Source organism: Colius striatus, chromosome 23 (genome assembly GCF_028858725.1).
Source record: "Colius striatus isolate bColStr4 chromosome 23, bColStr4.1.hap1, whole genome shotgun sequence".
Taxonomy (NCBI): Eukaryota; Metazoa; Chordata; class Aves; order Coliiformes; family Coliidae; genus Colius; species Colius striatus.
In genome coordinates, this window is record NC_084781.1 from 3,437,883 (window position 1) to 3,460,691 (window position 22,809).

At 52.0% G+C, this 22,809-nt stretch overlaps 3 protein-coding genes across 7 annotated transcripts; 2 read left to right on the top strand and 1 right to left on the bottom strand.

Annotated features, from left to right (window-relative positions):
• Positions 1–67: 67 nt before the first annotated feature.
• On the top strand, positions 68–10,145 carry VPS26B (VPS26 retromer complex component B). 2 transcript variants are annotated; one of them, XM_062014036.1, is made up of 6 exons: positions 68–604; positions 3,683–3,839; positions 4,614–4,778; positions 5,544–5,719; positions 6,366–6,508; positions 7,071–10,145. In XM_062014036.1, the coding sequence occupies exons 1-6, from the start codon at positions 382–384 to the stop codon at positions 7,215–7,217; spliced, it is 1,011 nt and encodes a 336-aa protein (XP_061870020.1). In that variant the 5' UTR covers positions 68–381; the 3' UTR covers positions 7,218–10,145. The 2 variants fall into 2 exon arrangements, with proteins under 2 accessions (XP_061870020.1, XP_061870021.1); XM_062014037.1 differs by lacking the exon at positions 68–604 and adding an exon at positions 611–880.
• Positions 10,146–10,649: 504 nt separating this feature from the next.
• On the bottom strand, positions 10,650–22,699 carry THYN1 (thymocyte nuclear protein 1). 3 transcript variants are annotated; one of them, XM_062014214.1, is made up of 9 exons: positions 22,471–22,699; positions 20,593–20,756; positions 14,513–14,597; positions 13,639–13,868; positions 13,107–13,175; positions 12,568–12,660; positions 11,786–11,881; positions 10,994–11,144; positions 10,650–10,882 (listed from the first exon to the last, which is right to left on the bottom strand). In XM_062014214.1, the coding sequence occupies exons 3-9, from the start codon at positions 14,553–14,555 to the stop codon at positions 10,836–10,838; spliced, it is 729 nt and encodes a 242-aa protein (XP_061870198.1). In that variant the 5' UTR covers positions 14,556–14,597; positions 20,593–20,756; positions 22,471–22,699; the 3' UTR covers positions 10,650–10,835. The 3 variants fall into 3 exon arrangements, with proteins under 3 accessions (XP_061870198.1, XP_061870197.1, XP_061870196.1); XM_062014213.1 differs by lacking the exons at positions 20,593–20,756; positions 22,471–22,699 and adding an exon at positions 15,255–15,394 and having other exon boundaries at positions 14,513–14,594; XM_062014212.1 differs by lacking the exons at positions 20,593–20,756; positions 22,471–22,699 and adding an exon at positions 15,255–15,394.
• Positions 15,466–22,277, top strand: ACAD8 (acyl-CoA dehydrogenase family member 8). 2 transcript variants are annotated; one of them, XM_062014210.1, is made up of 11 exons: positions 15,466–15,565; positions 16,346–16,446; positions 16,846–17,015; positions 17,696–17,805; positions 18,064–18,140; positions 18,396–18,533; positions 18,948–19,083; positions 19,186–19,283; positions 19,503–19,655; positions 20,661–20,763; positions 21,561–22,277. In XM_062014210.1, exons 1-11 carry the CDS (start codon positions 15,475–15,477, stop codon positions 21,611–21,613), a joined length of 1,230 nt encoding a protein of 409 aa, XP_061870194.1. In that variant the 5' UTR covers positions 15,466–15,474; the 3' UTR covers positions 21,614–22,277. The 2 variants fall into 2 exon arrangements, with proteins under 2 accessions (XP_061870194.1, XP_061870195.1); XM_062014211.1 differs by lacking the exon at positions 15,466–15,565 and adding an exon at positions 15,813–16,243.
• Positions 22,700–22,809: the final 110 nt, after the last annotated feature.

Sequence of the window (22,809 nt, forward strand, 5' to 3'; positions counted from 1 at the left end):
CCGGCGCCGGCGCTGAGGGGCGGCTGGGGCTGGGGCTGGGGCTGGGGCTGAGGCTGAGGCGCCGGGGCTGAGGCTGGGGCGCGGCGCTCCGGCGGGGGGGTTGCGGGGCCGTGCGCGCCCGCCCGCCCGCCCCGGGGCTCCCTCCAGCGGCAGCCGGGCAGGCTCCGCGCCGCCCCGCCGCCCCTTCCCCTCCCCGTCCCCGGCGTCCCTGCCGCATTGCGGCCCCCCTTTGCCCCGGCACTCGGTGCCCGCCGCCGGGCCGCTCCCCGCCCTCTCCCCTCCTCCCCGCCGGGCTCTGTCCGTGGTGCCTGCGGGCGGCCCCGGAGCCGCCGGCCGCGAGCTCCGGGGGTGTGCCGCGGCCGCCTCCCCGCTCCCGCTACCATGAGCTTCTTCGGGTTCGGGCAGAGCGCGGAGCTGGAGCTGGTGCTGAGCGACGCCGAGAGCCGGCGGCGGGTGGAGCACAAGACGGAGGAAGGCAAGAAGGAGAAATACTTCCTCTTCTACGACGGGGAGACCGTCTCGGGGCGGGTGGTCCTCACCCTCAAGCACCCCAACAAGCGGCTGGAGCACCAGGGCATCAAAGTGGAGTTCATCGGGCAGATCGGTGAGCGGGGCGGCTGGTCCCCGGGGGTGGCCCGTGGCTCCCCGCCACCCCCGTCGCGGTGCGCGGCGGCCGGCACGTTCCTCTCGCCTCGCTGACGTTTAGCCGCGGCCCACGGAACGGGAATCCCCGCCGGTGCCAAGTGGGTTACGCTCGCTCCCCGGCAGCGCTTCGCTGCGAGGAGAATTATTCCACCTGAAATGATTCCACTCTCCATTCGAGCTGGGCAACCTGGTCTGGGCTGCCGGCGGAAGGGAGGGAGCTCCGGTCCTTTTCCAGGTCATTGTTCTCTCGTCCTATTTTCTCGCTTCTGCTCGGTCACCGATTCCAGCTCGGGGAGGTGGGGTGACGTTTGGTTTCTGTCGGACACCCCTAGCAACGCCAGTGCTCTCCAGGCTGTCTTTATTCACAGCTCTAGGAGCTGTCTGTTTGCATTTCTCGGGTGCCTGTTGATTCGGTGAGGGAAGCGATGGCTCTGCCAGGGACGGTGAATTGGGTGGGTTCGCTGCCACGTCTCCAGCCACCCCCTGCACCTTCCCAGCCCTTGCCTCTTAATGCCTTTCACACGGGTAGATCAGCTTCCTCGAGGCCTGTGGGCTCAGCTTGGCTTTTATTCTCTTCTTCTTCGAGCCAGTGCCCATGCGTCCCTGCACGGTTAGTTGGGTGGCTTCAAGTTGTTCCAAACTTGTGGTTATCTGTGCGTGTAACCAATTAAGGTTTAACATTTCCTGCTTGCTTAGAGAAGAGGCAGCCACCACGCCCACTCCTCGAGTGGAGATGTCCACGTTTCACGGGCTGGCCCCGGTCCCACTAGCCAAAATCAGTTGGAGCCACTCCCGGCGACGCAGCCGTGCTCGGTGGGTGCTGTGCCCCACGTCCGTGGCTCCCCATGCTTGGGTTTAGCCTCAAAAGGGCTGTGTGAGCCATGGGCCTTGGCTTTTGCATTGCAAATGTTGTGGTGTAGGAAAACCAACTCGAGGGTTTCCCACCCGGCCCTGGCCCCGCGCGCGTGGCACTGGGTTTGGGAGCTGGCGCATCACCTCCTGCTTGGTTGTGGTCATCAGTGGAAATGAAGCATGGGCCTTGCTTCCTGCTCAGCTCTGTGCTGCCTTGTCTCTTCTTCCCCATTTGGGAAGACTGTTGGGCCGTATGTGTTCAGAGTAACTGCTCTGAGTCCACGTGATTGCCCAAGCAGGGTGTGTTACGAGCTGCTCTGGCTGCCCCTTAGCCCTTTCTTTTGCCTGTCGGGCTGCATTCATGAAGATCTGAAGTTTGTACTTCCCATCCTCAATGCTTCCCATCTCAGACTTACCTTGCATGCTGACTTCTCACAGCCACGAGGTCAGTATCTATGAGACAACTGAACTGAGAGGTGAAGGAGGGAAGTGTCACAGGGAAGGTGGCTGATCCAGAACAGGTGCTGGAGTCCAGACTGTGAATGCTGTCCTGTGTGGCCTCTGGTGAGCACAGAACCCCTGTAGGGTTTCACTTCACCTGTGGGTACTGTGTCCTGAGTGTCTGCTGCCAAAACATTGGCAGCTTTTTGGTTTTCAACCTGGAATCCTTGAAGCTCTGAAAACCTGAAATTACAGCTTGACATACTAATGTCTTCTGTAGCGGGGGGAACATTAATCCTTCCTCTTCTTAAGGCTGCAGAGTGCCAATCTACCCTTCTGGGGTGGCAGAGAACTGTCAGAACACTTGACATTTGCCCTCCCTTGCTTTAAATTCGATTGCTGCCTTCTGCATCGTGTGGGCAGATGATATAAGACTCTTCTTATGTGGCACCTGGCTTCTTCCTGTCCCACCAGTGAGCACTTTCCTCTCAATGGACACATATTCAGTGCAGAGAGCTGGTGTATTGATGTCACCTGCCTGCCCAGCCTGAAGGGCTCCATGGCACTTGCTGTGCTGTGTAACTCAGGGGTGTTCTACTGCCAGTATTTCCATTACAGAGATAAGGTGAGCAAAGGGGCATAAGAAACAGATATTGCTTAAAAGCTGAAATCTCATCCCACATCTCAAGGAGAATGGCTGCAGCTCCTGAATGCAACCAATACCTCTCAGAAGCCTCCTCTGCACAGTTAGTGCTGACAGTGAACTTGTGTGTGTATGATTGTGGGATGACTGAGGTTTTTGTTTCCTTATCTAACCATATCAGATTGGCCAAGGCTTTACCTTTTAGAAGCACTGCGTGGGTGTCTTCGAGTCACAGCTCACACGCAGGGTTGGAAAGGGCAGGTCCCATTGATGGTTACATGTAATATGGAGCTGTTCATGCAAGCTGCACAGGTTTAAGTTCCTCTTGCTTTGACTTAAGGGAGAAAACTTGGTGGAAGTGTAGAGAGGATGGCTTTTGTTCAGTGAGGAAACCTCTAGTTGTTTCCTGCTGACACAAGAAGGTTGTGGGGCAATGTGACTGTGTTGATTGCCTGTTCTGGTTTGAACAGTGCTTCCAAAGGTGAATGCTCTTCCCTCCTCGGTGCTCATGTGGCCCTTAATGTGCCATCCTGGGGCTGGTGGCCCTGTTGACTCAATTGCCTCCCCACACACCTAGTTACACACACTGTTACATCCTCCCTGGTGCAAATGAAGACCACTCAAACTCTTTTTTGTCAAAGGCTAAGCAGGAGCAGTTAGAAGCCTCCCAGCCCTTTGTTTTTGCTCTGTCACTGCTGTTCCAGACAAGCAGTGGTGTTTTTTACTTCTGGCCTGGAATATTGTGTAGAAAATTATCGGAAGGCATTGTGTGAGCTGCTGTCTGCTCAAACAGCCTGGACATAATTAATATTGATACTGGGTGACCCACATCACTCTAAGGCAAGCCGAGCTGCCGATTTGTTGTGGTAGGTGAGGCTGTGTGGACCTCTTCCCGTTTCAGGGAGGAAAGTGCTGGCCTGTACCTGGCTCTGATGGAAAGTGGTGGACAAGTGCAGCACCTTGCAGCCTACTAAGCAAGCACCTTGCAATCTACTATGGCTCCCCTTAGTAGGTTCTGTGAATAGGGGTGAAGGAAGTATTGATCTGAACAAGAGAGTGGGATTAAGTATCACTGCTTAACCTGGACATCTGTCTTCCTAGAACTCTACTACGACCGAGGAAACCACCACGAGTTCGTGTCTCTGGTGAAAGACCTGGCCCGCCCTGGTGAATTCACTCAGTCACAGACGTTTGACTTTGAATTCACACACGTGGAAAAACCTTACGAGTCCTACACGGGGCAGAATGTGAAGCTACGGTGAGTCTCCTCCCCTTGCTGACCCCAGGTCCTGGCTCTGTGCAGTGTGCAAGCTCTGGTATGTCCTGTGATGATGCTGGAGAGCAGCATCCCTTCACAGACACCCTTGTAAGCTTCTAATGTAACTCCAAATGAATTTGGGTGGGCTTTATGGAACTTGTTCTGCCCCATTTAAGTGACAAGAGGAACCATCCCCTTCAGAGTCAAACAAATACTGTCTGACTTACTGGGTAATTCAAAAGAAAATGTTTGTCTTGGTTTCCAATGGGGATTTTTGCTGCCTTGTAATCAGTCCATTTGACTTCTAATGGTGCTCTATATGCAAATGGATGCCTGGCTTGTATCTTGTTCAGATGGTGCAAACTGCATTTCACATCTAGACACTCCAGTTGACTTGAAACCCAGTCACTGGCTTTGAAAGAGAGGGGGGAGAAAAATTTGGAGATTCGCAGAGAGGTGTGTCTGGGAGCCCTGTGTGATCTCATCTTTCACAAAAGGGCAGTGGTTTTAACAAGTTCAAGCCATTATTCAGATCCCCAAAATGGAGCTTAGGTAATAACTCGGGCTCACAAATGCATGAAAGCTTAGAGAAGCCTTAGAAGAGCCTGCTGCTGCATTTGAAAATTCCCTTTTCCAATGTGGGGTATTGGCTGCTCCAGAAGCCAGGGTACCACTCAGACTGCTTCAGTGCAACCCCTTCAGCCACGTGCCCCTCCCTGCTTTGTCTCTGTTGCTTCCTGCACAACCGTAAGAGGAGGAGGACTCTTCTTGCAGGTACTTCCTCCGAGCGACTGTCAGCCGCAGACTCAACGATGTGGTGAAGGAGATGGACATAGTTGTGCACACTCTGAGCACCTACCCAGAGCTCAACTCCTCTATTAAGATGGAGGTGGGGATTGAGGATTGCCTGCACATTGAGTTTGAGTATAACAAGTCCAAGTAAGTGTCTCGAGCAGCCAGTGGCTGTGGGGAAGAGCTTGGTTTGGAAGCCCCAGGCAGCTGTGTCGGATGTGAGCCTCAAAGGGATTCTTTGTTCACATGCTGCAGTGAGGCTGCCAGACCGTTTGGGTCCTGCTTGAGCATGTGTGGGCTCCTCTCCTTGTCCCATAGGTGTGCTCTCTGGAGCAAGGAGTGGGAAGCAATGACTGTGTCTTACTGAGCGTGGAGCACAGCGTGAGGCTGATGCGGTCGCTGTGCATTCCCTGTGTCCTCCGCAAGATCAGTATTGCCTTGCGTCTTCAAAATACATCTGCTCTTTACTAGACAGTGCAGCCAAAGTGGGACCTTAATTCAGGCACAGAAGTTGGAAACAGCTCTTTTAAACTACTTTGAACACATCTTTTCCAGCTGACACTAGCAAATCTCCCTGCAGTGTAACACTTGGATTAGTTTTAATTGACCTAAAAAATGGGGTTTGGAAGCTTTGCCGCCACAGGGCTTTTCTGCAGAGATTCAGCCTGAAACTCTGTTTCTAATTGTTCTGCTCATGCTAAATGTTCTTGGCAATTTCTGAGAGAGAAGAGGATGAAAGCTGAAGTGCTGTTTACAGCAGCCTAGGGGAGGTGGTCGATTTGCCATCCAAAATTTACAGCTGGGGCTGCAGATGAGAGCGACGTGCCTGACGAGTGAGTTCCCGCGCTTCGGTGGGACTCCTGCTCTGCTGCATGGTGTCTGATTGTGGTGCCTTCTTCCTCCACCTGCCAGGTACCATTTAAAAGATGTGATTGTTGGAAAGATCTACTTCCTGCTGGTGCGAATCAAGATCAAACACATGGAGATCGATATAATCAAGAGAGAAACGACGGGGACGGGACCCAACGTGTATCATGAGAATGACACAATAGCTAAATATGAGATCATGGATGGGGCACCCGTGAGAGGTGAGAGGGCACATTAACCCTTCAGAGTTCCTCTGAACTTTTTTAGGGGTGGGAATGAGTCCTGCAGTACCTTCAGCTCAATCTGTGTGCTCAGTAGTAGCACACATCCCGTTTCACTGGTGGGCTCATGGCAGGTTACACTGTTCATTAAATATCATCCCTTTCCTTCTCTGGTACGAGGAAGGGGAATGGAAGCATGATGAGTTGCAATGACTTAATTCTGCTGATGAAGCAATGGCAGAACCAGGAATAGATATAAATTCACTGCTGGCATGGGCCACCAGCTGGCATTGCTGCAAATTGGAGGAGAAAGATGGTGTTGTAGCTCTGTGCCAATCTCCTGTGCCACTTGTTTTCCATTTCCATTGCCCAGCAGAGTCACCTGCCAGAGAAAATGTCACCTTACTCATTTTTCCCCTGCAGTGCTGTCCTGATGCAGGTCACAAATGAGCCCTATGCTGTTAAAGATGGAGCATCTGCCAGCAAGGACAGCATCTGGCTATGGAGCACACACGCTGCTTTTTGAAGGGAGTTGAGGTCAAAATGCCCACAAAGTTTGTGGCCTAGTGAGATTTTGTTTTGCTACTGCTCTCCTAGTTGATATCTGTGCATTCTGCCTGTGCTGATGGCTCTGTGCACTTTGTAGGGGAGTCCATTCCCATCCGACTCTTTCTGGCTGGCTACGAGCTGACTCCCACCATGAGGGACATCAATAAGAAGTTTTCGGTGCGTTATTACCTCAATCTGGTGCTGATTGATGAGGAAGAGAGACGCTACTTTAAACAACAGGTGAGAAACAGAACTGTTACTTCTTCTTGGACCTCTAGACTGTCACTTGGGATATGCAAACAGCCTTCTGGGAATCTGGGATTGCCATGAAGGAGGATCATGTTCTTGAGTAGACAAACTACATCATGAAAGATAGTCCACCAGGAATGCACCATGCAGGACAGATGTGTGTGGTGGTGGGGATATGTGTAGAAGGGACCTACCTAGGACTTCTTTTCTGTGGTGGAGCTTCTGTGCTGCTTCACCTTGTCAATTCCAATGTGGTACCCAAGGGTAATAGGACAGAGCTGCCCTGGATGTCCAGTGGGCTGCCTCTGTGTGCTCAGACCCTGGGAAGAAGTGTTATGCCCACATTTTCAGGAGGGCTGTGTTGCAAGGCCTCTGCTTGCTGCAGCGAGTAGCCTCACATGCCTGGCTGTGGGTGGAAGAGGTGCCAGCAAGGGCTGAGTTCCCACCAGGTGCAAGCCGCTGGCCTGGCAGCGTGGTTCAGCTGTGGGGTCTGGGAGGGGCCAGGAAAAGGCCTCCCAAGCCCTGACAAGCCCTGCTGGCTGTGTTACTACAGGAGGTGGTGCTTTGGCGGAAAGGAGACATAGTGAGGAAGAGCATGTCCCACCAAGCAGCCATCGCCTCTCAGCGCTTTGAGGGGACATCCTCACACAGCGAGGCCAAGACGCCCAGCCAGCCTGCAGAGAACAACGGCCGGCAGTGAGAGGCCACGCAGAGGAAGGCTGCTGTGGAGCCAGTGGGGACAGCAGCGAGGAGGAAGAAAACAAACAAAAAACACTTCAGAGACTTCATGAAAATAAATATCTGGGTTTGACTTAATTCCTTTCTTCAAAGGACTTGTAGGGTGGGAAGGGGATGGGAGGGCGAGGCAAGCTGGAGCACTGGTGGTGCAGAGTTGAAGGTACCTCAGTGCTTCCCAAGCACCTACATTCCTCTGGGGTCGGCTGCTCTGAGGCGTGTGTCTGGGGGTGCGGAGCTGCCTGATCTCCTCTTTGCCCCGAGACCCTTTCAGTGTGGTGGCGGGGAGAGAGAGAGCAAGTGAAGGCCAAATCTGCTGCTTCTTCCCAGCGGTGTGGAGGTTGCTTTGGGACTATGGAGGATGGATATTTTTCTTGCCTTTCTGAAATCTTCACGAGTGAAAATGACAGAGTGATTAGCTGGAAGGTAGAAGAGAGAGTCAGAGACCGAGGTGCGGCCTACTTTGAAACTGCTTCGTGTTATCCGCTCGCTGCCTCCCCCTCCTCTTCATGCTGGTGTTGGGTTCCTTGTCACAAAGGGTTACACAGCGTAGTTGACTCGTCCCTGGGTGTGTCCCATGGCATCCTGGCCAGTGAGCTCCTGACCACCCTGTTGCCTCCAGGGGAGCTGTGGCTGGCGGGAGGGAGCGAGGCGAGTGAAGGCAGTAGGAGATGGCACAGGTTAGGCAGAGTGATGAAGGTCCCAGTACTGCTGGATGGGCAAGAAGAGGAGGCAGGAAGGCTCCTGACCAAGAGCAGTGCCTTCCTACTCTTGTATTGGCAGCTGCCTGAGTGCCCCTGAGATCCAGTCTGTTGCTGTGCTCACACTGGTCCCAGTTGCTGCTGCAGAGCAGGGGCAGACCAGCCTTGAAAGGTCTAGAGAATAGTTCTGGAAGATGAGAAATAAATGAGGGCTCTCTTGGGAGTGGGCTTATGTGGTGCACGCTGCCCTGCTCGTGTGTGTCCCTGCAGCAGAGCAAGGTTTGTAGGGACAGACAGCAATGTAGAAACGTGTGTGGTGTTTGCTCCCTCACACCTGTGGGATGAGGATTAGCAAGGACAGAAAGTGCATGTGATTGTTTTAAGGGTGGTAGAGCTCTCTGATTCCAGAGATGCATTCCTGAGGCCTGAGCTAAAGTCACCAGTGAGCTCTGAGGGTATGCCATGAACCAAGAACCTCAGTGTGGGCTTTTTGTTTTCTAAAATAAGCTTCTTTTAGGCTTCAGCTAAGTAGAATCGTAAGAACATTCCCAGAAGAGAGTCACTCCTCCATTAGATTTGGCTTTGTAGACTTCATTGACTGTGTCTGGAGAGTATCCATCGTGTTCAGATGCCCTTCAGGGAAGCAGGTGGTTAGACCTCCTACCAGATGTAGAGACAAGCCTACACTAAGTGCTGGGATAGGAGCTCTATTGAGTGGGATTCCCCTGCATTTCCCTGTGAGTTGGTGGCTCACTAGGGTTTTGTCCAGCTTCCTTTGGACTCTGGGATCAATGTCCTCTGCCTCTGTCCTATGGCTGAATGTAGAATTCAGTCTTGCTGCTGGGAAATGGAAGTATCTTCTGTTTTGTTTAGTGGAACTGTGCTGGTGGAGGGAGGGGGCCTGGGTGGGAAGGGGAGCTTTTTGTGTAATAAGACAGCTACTGTATTTCAGTGATAAATGTGTGTTTCTGCTTGCCAAAGTAAGTTATCTTTTACTCACCATGTGTAAGGTTGTGGTTTTTAGTAGAGCTGGACAGTCTCACTCTGTTGTAGAGGACACTAATGATCTCATCTCTGCTGAATGCTTGTGTCACACCATGTTTCTGCTCTGTGATAGTGAAGACGTGGCTTGCTTTTCTTTACATGAGAAGTCTGTGCCATGGGCTGGAGCCGTGTCTTACTAAGACTGAAGCAAAAACTTACTTTAGACAAGGACTTTGTTACCCCAGGGCAAGGGGTGGTAGCCTGCTGCAGGCAAAGGGACATGGATGTTGCTTTTGACACTCACTCTACTCCCTGCTCTGTGTAGGGGGAAGCCCCTGTGCTGTGGCAATACACAATCTTTTAGAGCTAAGTGAAGCTCCCGTGGGCAGCCTCTTGGGGACAGTGGACTGTCTTTCCATGGCTAAGCTGAGCACAGCAGCACCCTCCTTGCCCTCCAGCTTTCTCTCAACTCCCATCCCACCTAGAATTTTTGTTTTCCTTGCCTGTTCCTCTTGCTTGTAGGCCATGTGGTGGTACAGAAACCCCATGGGTGACGATGTCTCTGCATTCCAGGAGTGTTTTGTTTACTGGCCAGACAGCATCAGTACTGGATGTAAGATCCATGTCTGGCAAGACAATGCACTGTAAGGAGATTTCCATTAAATGTCTCTCCATCACTTCAGGAGGGATTACTTGGACAAGGTGCATGAGCCTATATGTTGGGTGAGGGTTTTTTTCCTACTTTGTGCCCCTCTCCCCTGTGTCCCTACTTATGGAACCGGAATTTAGAAACAATCCCCATTTTTACTTAATCAACCTGTTACCCACTAGGCTCTCTGTTTGTCTGGGGTGCAGCAGATGTGCTGAGCATCTTCAGAGAGAAGCTGAAGCATAAGGTCACTCCAGGACAAGGTACTTCAGAAAAGCATTTCATTAGCATGGTGAGGGGCAGACAGTACCCAGGCAGTCACATCTGCCTGAGCTGGGTGGTTCTGTTCAGCCCTTGGGTCATTCCCTCTCCTCCTGGCAAAGTCAGGCGGGAGGGGGAGTGTGCAAGTACTAAACCAAGCAGTGCAACCTGTAATTAAGCCTCTGCTGTGTTTACATGTTTCTTAATTCGTTGTCTTTTCAATGGCTGTATTTTAAAACTTGGGTTTTTTTGTCTCTCCGATTAAAAAGAGCCATCCCTGGCTGTCAAATGCTGTGCACGAGTTTGTCTGATACAGTTTCTATTGCCTGGCCTGGGTCTGGTTTTGGTTTGGGGTCTTGTTTTAGTTTATGATATTATTTTTCTTCAGTGCAGCCCTCCAAATGTGCTCGAGATTGCCTTTGTTACTTTTATAAATTCTTGGTCTTATCTTTAAGCTGTGTCACTGCTTAGAAGCTCTGCTGGTGGAGGGCTCTGGAGCTTAAAACTCAGTAAGCTGCCTGTGTTTCCTTCTACTTCAGTACTAAAACAACATGGGAAGTTTTGTACCCACAGAGAGTTAACTGTGCATCTGCTTTGCAGCAATCCAGCTGGATGTGCACATACATCTGAATTTTCTTGTTCAAGACAGAGCTTGGAGATACTTCTGCAGAAGAAGGTCCTTCTGCAGTACACGGAACTACACGGGATCCTGTAGTCAGCCTCCTCAAGAAGGATGTACCTGTTTTGTCCTTCAAGAGATGAATTGCAGATTTCCCCACTATTAAAAACTGAGTAGCTGCAATTGATTCTAAAGGGCTTTATTTAAAAATAAGCAAAAGTAACAGTGTGTCAGAACGAGGGGCGTGTAGCTGCAAATCCTGTGCAGGCATGTTCTTGTTGCTGCCATTGAGCAAGTGAACTGGAGAATGAGGCTGGTTGAGGAGGAGGCATCAGCGGGCTGGGCAGAAGCTGTGCTGCTGTCAGTTTCTTAATGTGGCTTTTCCTCTTCCAGGCTCAAGACAAAATCAAATTCCTCTGTGTCGAAAAGGTAAGGAAGAAAAAGCCATAAGTGGCACTTCCAGGTTCTCTGAGTGAGGGCTGCCTCGCAGAGGGAACAGCACTGAGCCCAGAGAAGCAATTCCTTACCTTGTGTCAGGGGTTGGATGGAAAGACGTTGTCTTGTGAAGAGCATCATGTTCTTTAGGGGCCCTCCATCTGCTTTGTGTGCCAGGTGGTGAGCCTTGATTTCAGAGAGGGGGATGAAACGTTTTGTCATCCGCACAAACTGGACGTCCACCTGGGAAGTGATGGGCAGCAAAGGAGCAGGGTTGGAGGAGGAGATGGCCTCCAGATGTCAGACCAGCTCTTTGGGGAGATGAAGATTTTTCAGCTGAAGCAAGTGACTGATGTGTACTATCTTATAGTAGTAGGGGAGATTTTCCTTGCTCAAGGCTACCAGAACTTTCAGATACTTCTGGCAGGTGATTTGTTTACATGAATCTCAGCACTGTGCACTAACAACAGACATTCACGTTGGCACAGACAATACGAAGTTAAGATGTGGGATGTAGCCAGCCTGGTGAACAGTCACTTCCCTATAATTTAGTGTGCCTTGAAACTACGGCTTTGTTTGCTGTACACTGAGAGTGGTACTTAAAGATGTTCCTTCTGTCTCCTAACCCAGAATCATGCTGTGTGTGGAGGTCAGCTCTGCATCCAAGTCAGATTCGAAAATTTAGTGAGCTATATTTTGGCAGCCTTCTGCAAGAGACAGGGGAAAAGGCTGAGAAAATCATCAAGACTTGATTTTCTCTCCAGAGAAAAAGCTCAGCTGGGACAGACGCTTACAAGGACATGCAGTATGATGCAAAGAGGCTTCTACCTTCACTGTGCTTGCACACAGAGCTTGAAACAGCTGTATTTAGTTTACTACGTTACCATGGACCATTTGGGGTTCTCTTTTCTGCTGGTGGAATCATAATGAGGATCCTTCTGATCAAACTGTGTGTGATCAGGGTATGCCTCCTTTACGATCTGAAGCAGAAGGGAAGGAGAATGTGAGACAAGTTCTCATCAGTTAAAAACTATTGTCAGCAAAGGGTATGACATGCCCTTGAGCAAGCTGTGGCTAAGACATAAGGAATAATCCTGGTGCAAAAATGAGCCTTGCATTCCCTGACCTCCATTCTGGTGGTCAGATACATTTCTTTCTGTTACATTCCTTGGGTAGAAGCACTGCAGAACAGTACAGCTGTCAAAGCAGCATCACCACCTCTTTGGAGAGCAAGGTGGAAGGAGCACACGGAACAGAAGAAAACTGGGTAGACGGTGACAGTCGTCAGTGACGAGGTCCCCTCTTGAAGAAAAAGCTTTTCTGTGCTCTAGGTTTTATACTACTGCCTTGCAGGCTCAGATGAGTAGAATTTAGTGAATCAGATTTTAATCAGAGTGTGAAGCAACACTTGACTTGTCTGGAAGTGCTCTGAAATGTCAGCAGGAAAAGCAGTTTGGAGCATCTCTCCCCAGGGCAATGGAATGAGTCAGCCCTGCTGTGACATGTACTGTTGAGCCTAGATGCCCTAGGCTCACTTGCTCCTCGACTGGACAACTTCTGCACTACTTTGGTGCTAAGACAGAAGTAGGGCTAATGAGCTGTTTGATAATCCATTGATGATTATTTCCCCCCCACTCCTAAAACACAGAACAAAGCAGGCACTCACCTTGACGATGCCAACAATGCCAGGCTCTTTACAGTTACTGTGGTAGAAGAAGGCCTGCTGCCCAAGTTTCATGGCCCTCAGGAAATTCCTTGCCTGTCAGATGGAAACAAGACTTTGAGCTCTTTATATGAAGCTCTTGGGGTTTCATTTATAAGCAGCTAGGAACAAGAACTAACAGGAGGTATATAGGCATGAAAGATACTCAGGTAAGGGTTCCTACCATTGTCACACAGATGTTTTGTGCTGCAGTGAAATGATGTAAAAGCAGGGCTAGAGACCCTGTTGTTAGAGAGCATGGGAGGACTCAGCAGCTCAGCCACCACTGTTCAGACATAGCAGAAGACTTAAGTTAGCTGTCAGCCAACAAGCAGCAGAGCAGATCACACACAGGGGGAAGTGTATCTATATCTGCTGCGGGAAGCACACGTGGATTTCCTTCGCAGAGAGGCCTGGAACAGAAAGCTGTATCCTGACAAGGCACAGCATTTGGGTAAGTCCAGATTTGCTAAAGTTGTCAAGGGAAATAAAGGCTTACTTACCTGGTAGTTTCTTACTCCATCCCAAAAGGTTGTCTGATTGGGCTGAGCTTTCAAGTCGTCAATGCTGAACTGCCAAATGGAATGAGTCAAGTTCAGGAGGCAGTCTGATCTTTAGTGTCTACCTTGTGCCTAAACATTTGTTCCTAGTTGTTCTGTCAGTTATAGCACGAACTTGACACAGGTTTTTTTGAATCCCACAGGGACTAAAGAAAAGCCTTCCCATAGGAGGAACAGTGTAAAGGCAGAGTGTGAAGCAGATGCTACCCCTGCTGCCAACAGCTAAGCATCCTGAGGGCCTGATTTCCTTTTATTACAAGTACCACACCCCAAGGTTGTCACCCTGGAAAAGAATGCCATGATTTCCTTCTGTCTCCACGAAGGCAAATGTATTTTTGAGAAGACACAATAGAGTTAACATTGCAAACCATCTGAACTAGCTTATCCTGTAACTCAGCGTTCAGGCAGTAAGGCTCTGGCTAGCAGTGTAACTGCTCCTGTGCTTTGCTGAATAAGGATGCTTGTCAGTGCTTACTTTCACATCCACTCCCTTCTCGAGCCTGCTCTCTGGTTCTGATTTCAGAAGCCAGTGACAGTATGTTATCTTGCTTTCCTCCCCACCGGAGTCAGATTCTTTTGTCTTCTTCCAGTTCTTCCATCCTGACTTAGAACTCCCAGCTGGAGCTTTTGTGGACTTCTCTTCTTCCTCCTTATCTGGACTCTCCGCCTCAGTTTTGGCAATTTTAGCATCAGGCTCTTTTTTATCTTAAAAAAAAAACCAAAAAAACCCCTATTCAGATAAAACACAGTTTGTTTCCAATAAGGACTGGTGCTAAAGCATGTCCAGTCATCCAAGCTGTTTTCACACACTGGTGTCTGTCTGCAGCAGAAGACCCCAGATGCTATGGGTAAGGCAGCTGCATGATTCACCAGCATTTTCTGGGTATTTCCAGTTTGCATCTGAAATAAGGATATGTGTTTTGTTGTGTTGATTTAGGTGAGTCTGCTGAATAACAGGGAAATTCAGCAGCAGTGCAAGCTATTGGAATTACTGTAGTAGCTGGAAACCTTAGATTAAGGCTCCACTGTGATACCTGGATGGCTTATATCCATATTTGTCCAGAACCCAGATAGGAAAAAACAGTTAATAAGAAGTGATTAAAGAGCTCTTCATAAATGGGCATGAGTTACATTTCTTAACCACCTCGGGCTGAGAACACGTCATTGTCCCTACTGTATCTCTAGCAGATGTGTCTCAGTCACACATGGATGCTCAGCCCATTTGCAGAGGAAATGCTGTCTGTAAGCCTTGTGGTTTTGAAAGATGGTTAAGATGACTGTCTGTAATTTAACTATAGCTTGGGACCTCAAGTGAGAGATGCTGAATTAGTTAGGGTGTCAGCACAGACCTGCTACTGCTCCTTTGTCCCTCTTTCTGCTTGGCCAAGGCATCTCTGGTCACTGAATTATCCTCTCTTCACTGAGAAGCACCTGCTGAATGAGAGAAGAAGAAACAATTACTGCTTATTCAGGCAAGCTGAAAAAAGTAGAGCTCTTTGAGACAGAGAGCTGTAAAATCTGTGCTCTCAGTGGAGAGCAAATACACGTCCTTCCTTGAGCTCAGCCATTTCCTCTATCAGTGCAAGTGCTGGCACTGGCTGAGGACCACACCCGTGGTGTGCTGGAGCCTGGAGGCCTCCACAGCAGAGCTCTGATGGACATCAGCAGCGGGGCTCCTTCTCTACGCAGCACACAGCTGTTGGAGAAAAGTCCGGAAGGTGCTTGGTTTAAGCCTGGCCCCTCCGTGGTGTACGAGAGGGGTTGTGCTTTTGGAAAAGGCAGAACAACTTGCCTCCAGAGCTCAGCCCTGCCTCGTACCAGGGGTATCTGGCTCAGCTTCTCGTTCATACAGATTATGCACGCAAAGTCCTGTCGGGAAAGGCAGCGAGTTGGCCGGTTCAGCCCCCTGCCCCTTCTGCCAGCAGCCCGTCAGGAGTTGCTTGGCTCTCAGCTGGCCTCTTTCTGCCAGAGCGGGTGGCATCAACTTTTCCACCTCCCATGCCAAGCTTCTCCTCTCCCTCTCCCCCACCCACCTACCGCCCCTCCCCAAGCCCCCTCTCTCCCCGGCTCTGCCCGCAGCAGCCCCCTCACCTCGGCCCGGGGGGAAGGATGCTCTCGCCTCTCCCGAGCCCCGGCAGCTGAGGAGGGAACTCGCCGCCCCGCGCCGGGCCGCCCTCGGAAGTGGGTGACCGTTATGCAAAAGCTAAGGCATGGCCTGTGGGCTCGCCTCCTTCCCCGCAGCCACCGCGCGTCGGGACTACAGCTCCCAGCCTGCCCCGGCCCCGGCGCGCTGCCCGCCGCCGGCCCCGCCATGGCGCGCCGAGCGGCCCGCGGCCTGGCCCGCCTGCTGCTGCCCAGGGGCGATCCCCAGGCGCGCCGCGGCATCGCCTCCTGCATCGACCGTAAGGCTCCGCCGCGGCCGGCCCGGGGGCGAGCGGGACCCGGCGGCCGCGGCCATCCCCTCGTCGGGGCGGGAGCGGGGAGGTGACCCTGCGCCTTCCCCTTGCCTCTGCGAGGTCGTGGCGGTAGCTCGCGGTTGACCGTGAATCGAGGAATCTCTCGAGGAGATTCAGTAAAGCTCAGTGGAGGGTTGTGTGGGGAAGGAGCTGGGCTGCTGCACCCTGTCAGCCAGGGTCACGGACCGGCTGTTACCGGGGACCGTGCTGCCGTTCACTGAGGGTTGGGCAGGCTGAGAGTTGGGCACAGAGGAACCTGCTGGGGTTCAACAAAGGCAAGGGTGGAGTCCTGCACTGGGGAGGAACAACCCCCTGCCCCAGGACAGGCTGGGGGTGACCTGCTGGAGAGCAGCTCCAGGAGAGAGACCTCCCAGTGTTGGCTGATAATAAACTGACCATGAACAGCAACGTGCCCTCGTGGGCAAGAAGCCAACGGCAGCCTGGGGGCATCAAGAAGAGTGTGGGCAGCAGGGCCAGGGAGGTTCTCCTCCTCTTTTCTGCCCTGGTGAGGCCTCATCTGGAGTCCTGTGTCCAGTTCTGGGCAGTTACCTCTGTCAGCACAGTTCATGGTAGCCCCAAGGAACAGAGAAGTGGTCTCTGTAGCACAGAGCCTGAACTGTTGGTGTGAGTTAAGGGACACTTTGGAGCTGTTGAGGGTATAGAAGAGGTGATAGCCATTGCTTCCCTGCAACAGACACATATTCTGTTCTCCTCCTCCTTTTCTAGCATCTGCTGGGCTGACTGAGGAGCAGAAGGAATTCCAAAAAGTTGCCCTTGATTTTGCTGCCAAGGAGATGGCTCCTCACATGGCTGAGTGGGACGAAAAGGTAGGACAGCAGCACAAAGGTTGCACTGCTGACTTTTTCCTCCCTCAGGAAGTTATGGTCCTTGGGTTTCATCAGAAGGGTTCGTGCAGTAGCTCCTCAGTTCTGCTGTACCACCTCTAAAGAGTTTATTTGAAGCTGCTGCTCTAGCAGGGGTGGGAAGCTATCAGAAATTCATTGAAGCTTTCCTAGGCCAGGCTATTCAGTCATCTGAAAACCTGTTCTTCCTCCTGAAGATGGTACGTAACTATCTAGGTAGCTGCCTCTTCTTTAAACCACCCAGTGAACTTAAACCCTGCAGGAGTGTGGGACTGGCCTTGGTGGCCCAGGTGTCCCAGAAAGAAGAGGTTGAATATTGAGATTGAGTTGATGATGAATGTTCGCTTGTGCCCATCCCAACAGGAAATATTCCCGGTGGAAGCCATGCGGAAGGCGGCGCAGCTGGGGTTCGGCGGCATCTACGTGAAACCAGACGTCGGTGGCTCGGGATTGTCACGACTTGATACCTCCATAATCTTTGAGGCTTTATCAACGGGATGTACCAGCACCACTGCTTACATGAGCATCCACAAGTGAGTGTCTGTGGAGCGGTGGATGGTGTCAGCCTGGCTGGAAAACACGTTTTCCCCGTGGGCTGTGAACCCAGCTGGAGACAGCTCTCTTGGTGCTGCCTGTTAGTTAAGGCTGGGGCCTCAGGTGGACACATCCCTGTGAGGATCTCTTGATGGCAGTAAACAAATAGGCTGAAAAACCTGAGATGCCACCGAGAAGTAATTTTAGCTTTGTGGCGTGCAAGAGCAGATTAAGTCCTGGATTCTGTTCCCTGCTCTCCCACTTAAGCTGTCTATAGATAGCAGCCTGCCTGGAAAAAGCCTTTGTGCTTTGGTTGCACTGTGACAGAGCCCAGAGGCTCCAGCTGATGCCAGGGCTCTATCCTGCTTGCACAGATGTGCCTCCTTCTCCCAGGTGTAGTTCTGAAGAGACAGCAGGGCTTAGCACTGCGGGGAGTGCCGAGGCTATGCAATAGGACTCTGCTGTCCCACAAGGCCGTGGTGAATGGAAGGTGATCTTCCTCCTGGCTTCTGTGGCACCTCACTTTGGTCTGTTTTGAGGAGGAGCAATATGCTTTCAAGCCTCGTTGCTTTTGACTGAACCCCATTGTCTGTTCAGCCAGGGGTGTTCTTGTGTAACTCACCTTCCTCCCAGGGCTGTGTTCACCTACTGTAAGGCTGCTCCCTCTCTCCTGCTCCAGCATGTGTGCCTGGATGATCGACACCTTTGGCAACGAGGAACAGAGGCGCAGGTTCTGCCCCTCCCTCTGTAGCATGGAAAGATTTGCTTCTTACTGCCTGACTGAGCCAGGTGAGCATCCTTAACCAAGAAATCTCCCTTCCTGTGCTCTTAACATAGTTTAACTGGACATGAATGTTGCGTGGAGCTGGAGGTGAAAAATGCCTTTTCATGTTCATTTGGGCAGTCACTGGGAAGTTGGGAAGGGGCAGATGGGAGTTGCTGAGGTGCTCATGGTACAAACCTGAATGTCATTGGGTATGTTTCCCGGGAGAGTGTGCAGGCTCTGGACCTGCTGCTTCACTGGCTGCTTCCTTACCTCTCGAGCAGGAAGTGGAAGTGATGCAGCTTCCCTGCTGACCTCAGCACAGAGGAAAGGGGACACCTACATCCTGAACGGCTCCAAGGTACCCTCTTTGCTCCTCCTACAGCTGCTGGATGGTTCTGCATGCACATGGGGCCCTGGTTCTCACTGTCTTTTCAATTTCCTACTGTCTCCTCATCTCTGTGTACTCTGCCAAGGTAGGGTGTGCTCTACAGAGCAGTCACCAGAACGTGGTACAGTTGGGTTCCTAAATACCTCCTGGCTGTGGGTTCTTTGCCCCTCCATCCTTGTACTCAGGGTTAGCAGAAAGCCACTTCTTTCTTGTGCCCTTCTGCAGGCCTTCATCAGCGGGGGAGGTGACACTGATGTGTACGTGGTCATGTGTCGCACTGGAGGCCCAGGCCCCAAGGGCATCTCCTGCCTGGTACTGGAGAAGGGGACACCAGGGCTCAGCTTTGGCAAGAAAGAGAAGAAGGTAAGAGGCTTTGGTTTTGCTTCCTGTGTCTTTGAGGGAAGTGCAGGACAGAGATGAGCTCATCTGTACAAAGAGTTAGGGATCTCATCTTGGATGGGACCACAATCCTAGCCTGGCCTGTATTTTCCAAGCCAAGTCCAGCTTTGGTGAGGTTTGCACCATACCAGTCCCTTTGATAAGTGAAGAATTTTCACCTTGAGAACACGATGGTTTGTTGGATCAGTGCCTCTTCTCAAACACATGTGTTCCAGCTTCCAGCTTGGCACGCTGAGGCCAAACTGTGTGGACCACAGGCACGCTGTGGCAGCTTGGCAACGGGACCGAGAGGTGGAGGGCAGGCTGGGCCGTTCTCTGCTGGGTGCTGGAGGTGTGCTGCTCCTCAGGCAGTCTGGAAGGTGCTCTCCTTTTTCCCAGGTGGGCTGGAATTCCCAGCCAACTCGGGCTGTGATCTTTGAGGACTGCGTTGTTCCTGTTGGCAACCGTCTGGGAGCAGAAGGGCAGGGCTTCAGCATTGCCATGAAGGGACTCAATGGAGGCAGGATAAACATTGGTGAGACAGGCTGCTGTGGACCAGGGGAGGAGGGCAGGATCATCTTCTTGCCCATCTGCATTAGCTTTGTATTCACGCGGTGTCCTTGGCTTCTCCCACCAGCTTCTTGTTCATTAGGAGCCGCTCATGCCTCTGTCCTCCTGGCTCAGGAACATCTCACTGTCCGCAAACAGTTTGGAGAACCCCTGGCAAACAATCAGGTAACCTCTCCACACGACCCACCCTCCCAGAGCTGTGCTCTTTCTGACCCTGGCTGGACACACAAGCACAGGTCCCAGCACTCGCCTCACAGAAGCCAGGAACGTGCTTTTCCTGAGTAAGGGAGCGCGTCAGGCCTGAGACCCGCCTGAGAGCAGCAGGGATGTTTTCAGGCCAGGCCCTTCCAAAGGCGCTGACCCGCTTCTGCTGTGTGCCGGCAGTACCTGCAGTTCGGGCTGGCGGAGATGGCCACGCGCCTGCTGGCCGCGCGGCTCATGGTGCGCAACGCGGCGCGGGCGCTGCAGGAGGGACGCGACGACGCGCCGGTGCTCTGCTCCATGGCCAAGCTCTTTGCTACCGATGAGTGCTTTGCGGTAGGTTCCTCAGACCTCACTTGGGTGTCAGAACTGGAAGCTTGGAGACCATATTTAGGGTTTGACACTGTAGCGACCCAGACACAAGTGTGCTCATTGAGCCAGGAGCCAGGATACCCTATGAGACAGTGCCCTGTGGAGGCTGCAGGATTTGCCTCTCCACACTTCAGGCCTCTTGGCCTCTAGTGCTTTCTACACTATTGTCTAGGAACCAAGTGGGGAGACAGGACAGGGAACAGGGCGTTTATCAAGTGATTTTCAAGTGATAATGTGCGTGTTAGAGGCTGATCATTCCTGTAAGTTGTCTTTCCTAGACCACCAAGAAATAAAATGTTACCACAGACATCCCTGAGATGAGAAAGCAAGAAGGGAGAAAAAGGAAGGAGAAGGAAATCTGCATGTTGACACTCCCTAGAGTAGAATCATTTAGAAGCAGTGTCATTTGGAGGTCGGAGAGCCCCCAGCCCTGGAGGGATCCCAAAGCCATGGAGCTGAGGTGCTGAGGGCCATGGGTTAGTGGTGGGCTGGGCAGGGTGAGGGGAGGGCTGGGACTGTAGCAGCTTAAAGGGCTTTTCCAACCAAAACGGTTCTATGATTCTGTGTCCCAAACTACAGAGAATGATGCCTGGAGTTAGGTTTCAGTAGAAAGTAGGCTCCTGGCCTGCCTGACCACTAGATGGTGATCTGGCGTTTTGCTTTCTGCATCTGTAGCACCATGGAAATGCTGCAAAAATCGCCTTAGTTAAGTCACAGGTTTCCTGGGCATTTCTATGCTGTCATGTTCACGTAAATACACTGTTAGTGTGAAACAGCACTTGGATAACATGGCAGCAGTGAGGTGCCGAGGGGGGCTGAGGGTGACTTGCTGTTGCAGCACACTTTGTCAAGAGATGAGGTGACAAGAGAAGGAAAAATGGGCTGATTCCTGGGTTCTTACCGAGCTTCTGTCACTGACTTGTCCTGCACACCACACAAGACACTTCAGCAGCAATGCTGTCTCCTTAGATCTGTAACCAGGCTCTACAGATGCACGGGGGCTACGGCTACCTGAAGGATTACGCTGTGCAGCAGTTTGTGCGAGACATCCGAGTCCACCAGATCCTGGAAGGTAAAAGACACTCTTACTCCCAGTGGCTTGGCAGTGAAGCCAGGAGAGACCCTCTGGAGCCCCCCACCTTCCCACATGACTCTGATTATTGGGTTTCAGAATCCTGTTTTGCTCCCAGCATGAAATGTCCCTGGATTGTGAATCCCCTGGCTGAGAGCTCTTGGTGTGTTGGAGCAGTTACTGTGCATTTTAAGAGTCTTACAGCAGAGGGAGACACCTAGTTGTCGTGTTAGTGGTGCCTCTGTCCAGTTTCATCCCATGACTCCTACAGATGTGCGTCAGAATTCCCCAGCAATTCCTTTCCTGTCATTCTGGTCTATCTTCAGTCCTTGACATTGTGTCTCTATCGGTCTCTGGCCTCAGTTTGGCCTCCTGACCATTTTGTTTTCCCTCCTTTGAAACCCCTCCACCTACAACCGGGATAGCTGATATTTTTTTTCCCATGCAAAGTGGGGCTACAGTCTTTCTGTGTGTTGCTTGTGTGTTAAATAGCAAGGCAGGGAACTCGGGATGTTGGCATGTGTATAGTTCTGCTTGACACTCGGTGCCCTCATCCTCTCAATGCCCAAATAAAAAGCAGCACCAGCATCTGCCACTCTGAAGCCTTTCCTGAGCAATGTGCTGGTACTTTGCAGTTGCATTTTGGCTCAGCACCTCCTAAATGCCACCTCAGTCGGTGAGAAGAGCTTTTCTGTGCTGTAGGCTGCAGATGAGGGAAGAATTCTCTTTGCCTTTATCTGGAACAATATGGAACCACCTCTTAACTGTCTTTCTTCTGCACTCTCATCCTGCTGCAGGTACCAATGAGGTGATGAGGATGATCGTGGCCAGGAATCTGTTACAGGGCTGAAGCCAGGAGCTCAACTCCAGCCTTAAGTTACTTTGTCTGTTACAGCTTTGTCGGTTTCCCTCCCCTGTTCACCAGCTCTCTCCTCTGGAGGGGAATGAGGGATACCCCAGTGGAAACAGTCACTCTGCCTTATATTGACTGGGGTCACGGCTGGATGCCGCCCACACGCTGCCACAGCTGCACTCTGTGCCTGGCAGAGCTGCTGTGACTTGGCTGGCATTGTGCAGCCTCAAGATATAAATCACACTTGTGAATACAAGCCTCTGTGTCCAGATCTTGATCGTGGGCTGCTTGCCACCCTTCCTTCTGGAAAGGAGAAACACTACACCCGTCAGTCATCTCTGCTGAGTCAGGACTGGAACCAGAACTGCAGCCAGAGGTGCAGCCTGATCCTGTGGGACTTTATCAGTGAAATTTTTAGTGTGAGGGAATGGAGTTGATCTGCTTAAACCACTCTCAGGGCACAGTGGCTTTTTAACTGAGGAGCTTCCTTGATCTGGAGGCACTCCTCTTCTGAGGTACAAATCAACCAAGGTCCTGCACCAAGACATTTCACTCTCTTGCCTCCAATCAGTAGTCCCTGCTGTGTACGACGTGGGGGGACTAAAAACACTAGTAAATTCAGCTCTTTTCTCCCCTCAGATTTGGAATCAATAAAGCAATGATGGCAACTTTACCGTGTCAAAATTGACAGCAAACTAAACGTGAGGCAGCAACGTGCCCTCGTGGGCAAAGAGGCCGGTGGCATCCTGGGGGCATCAAGGAGAGTGTGGCCGCAGGTTGAGGGAGGCTCTGCTCCCGCTCTGCCTCATGTGGTGTACTGGAGAAGACTGAGGGGAGACCTTATCAATACTTACAAATATCTAAAGGGTGGGTGTCTTGCAGGGTGGCCCGAGCAGGTTAACGCCTGAGCATTCGCACCTCGGGCTGAAACAGGGCCTCGGAGCTCCCTTCCACCTCCCCGGGGCGGCCGCAGGGGCTGCGGCCTGAGGGACAGGCGCCGTTACCTCAGCCAGGCGGCCGTTACTGCGAGTCTGGGCGCTGTCCGGGGGGCGCCGTGCCCGCGGAGCCCGCACCCGCTGCCGGGCTCGCCCCTCCCTCGCTCCGTCCCGCCAGGCCCCGCCGCCTCCTGACGGGCACCGGCGCCGCCGCTCCGCCGCCTTGGCCCCTCCTCGAGGGCGGGCGGGCGGCAGCCA

What these genes read in the sequence shown, in the direction of transcription:
- VPS26B (XM_062014036.1), top strand. Translation starts at nt 382, where the DNA reads ATGAGCTTCTTCGGGTTCGGGCAGAGCGCGGAGCTGGAGCTGGTGCTG. An exon ending in GGAGTTCATCGGGCAGATCG is followed by an intron (nt 605 to 3,682) that starts GTGAGCGGGGCG and finishes CTGTCTTCCTAG; the next exon opens with AACTCTACTACGACCGAGGA. An exon ending in GACGCTACTTTAAACAACAG is followed by an intron (nt 6,509 to 7,070) that starts GTGAGAAACAGA and finishes GTGTTACTACAG; the next exon opens with GAGGTGGTGCTTTGGCGGAA.
- ACAD8 (XM_062014210.1), top strand. Translation starts at nt 15,475, where the DNA reads ATGGCGCGCCGAGCGGCCCGCGGCCTGGCCCGCCTGCTGCTGCCCAGG. An exon ending in ACATCCTGAACGGCTCCAAG is followed by an intron (nt 18,141 to 18,395) that starts GTACCCTCTTTG and finishes GCCCTTCTGCAG; the next exon opens with GCCTTCATCAGCGGGGGAGG. An exon ending in TTGGCAAGAAAGAGAAGAAG is followed by an intron (nt 18,534 to 18,947) that starts GTAAGAGGCTTT and finishes CCTTTTTCCCAG; the next exon opens with GTGGGCTGGAATTCCCAGCC.
- THYN1 (XM_062014214.1), bottom strand. Translation starts at nt 14,555, where the DNA reads ATGCCTTGGCCAAGCAGAAAGAGGGACAAAGGAGCAGTAGCAG. An exon ending in AGAAGGGAGTGGATGTGAAA is followed by an intron (nt 13,176 to 13,638) that starts GTAAGCACTGAC and finishes TCCATTTGGCAG; the next exon opens with TTCAGCATTGACGACTTGAA. An exon ending in CATCCAACCCCTGACACAAG is followed by an intron (nt 10,883 to 10,993) that starts GTAAGGAATTGC and finishes TTTTCGACACAG; the next exon opens with AGGAATTTGATTTTGTCTTG.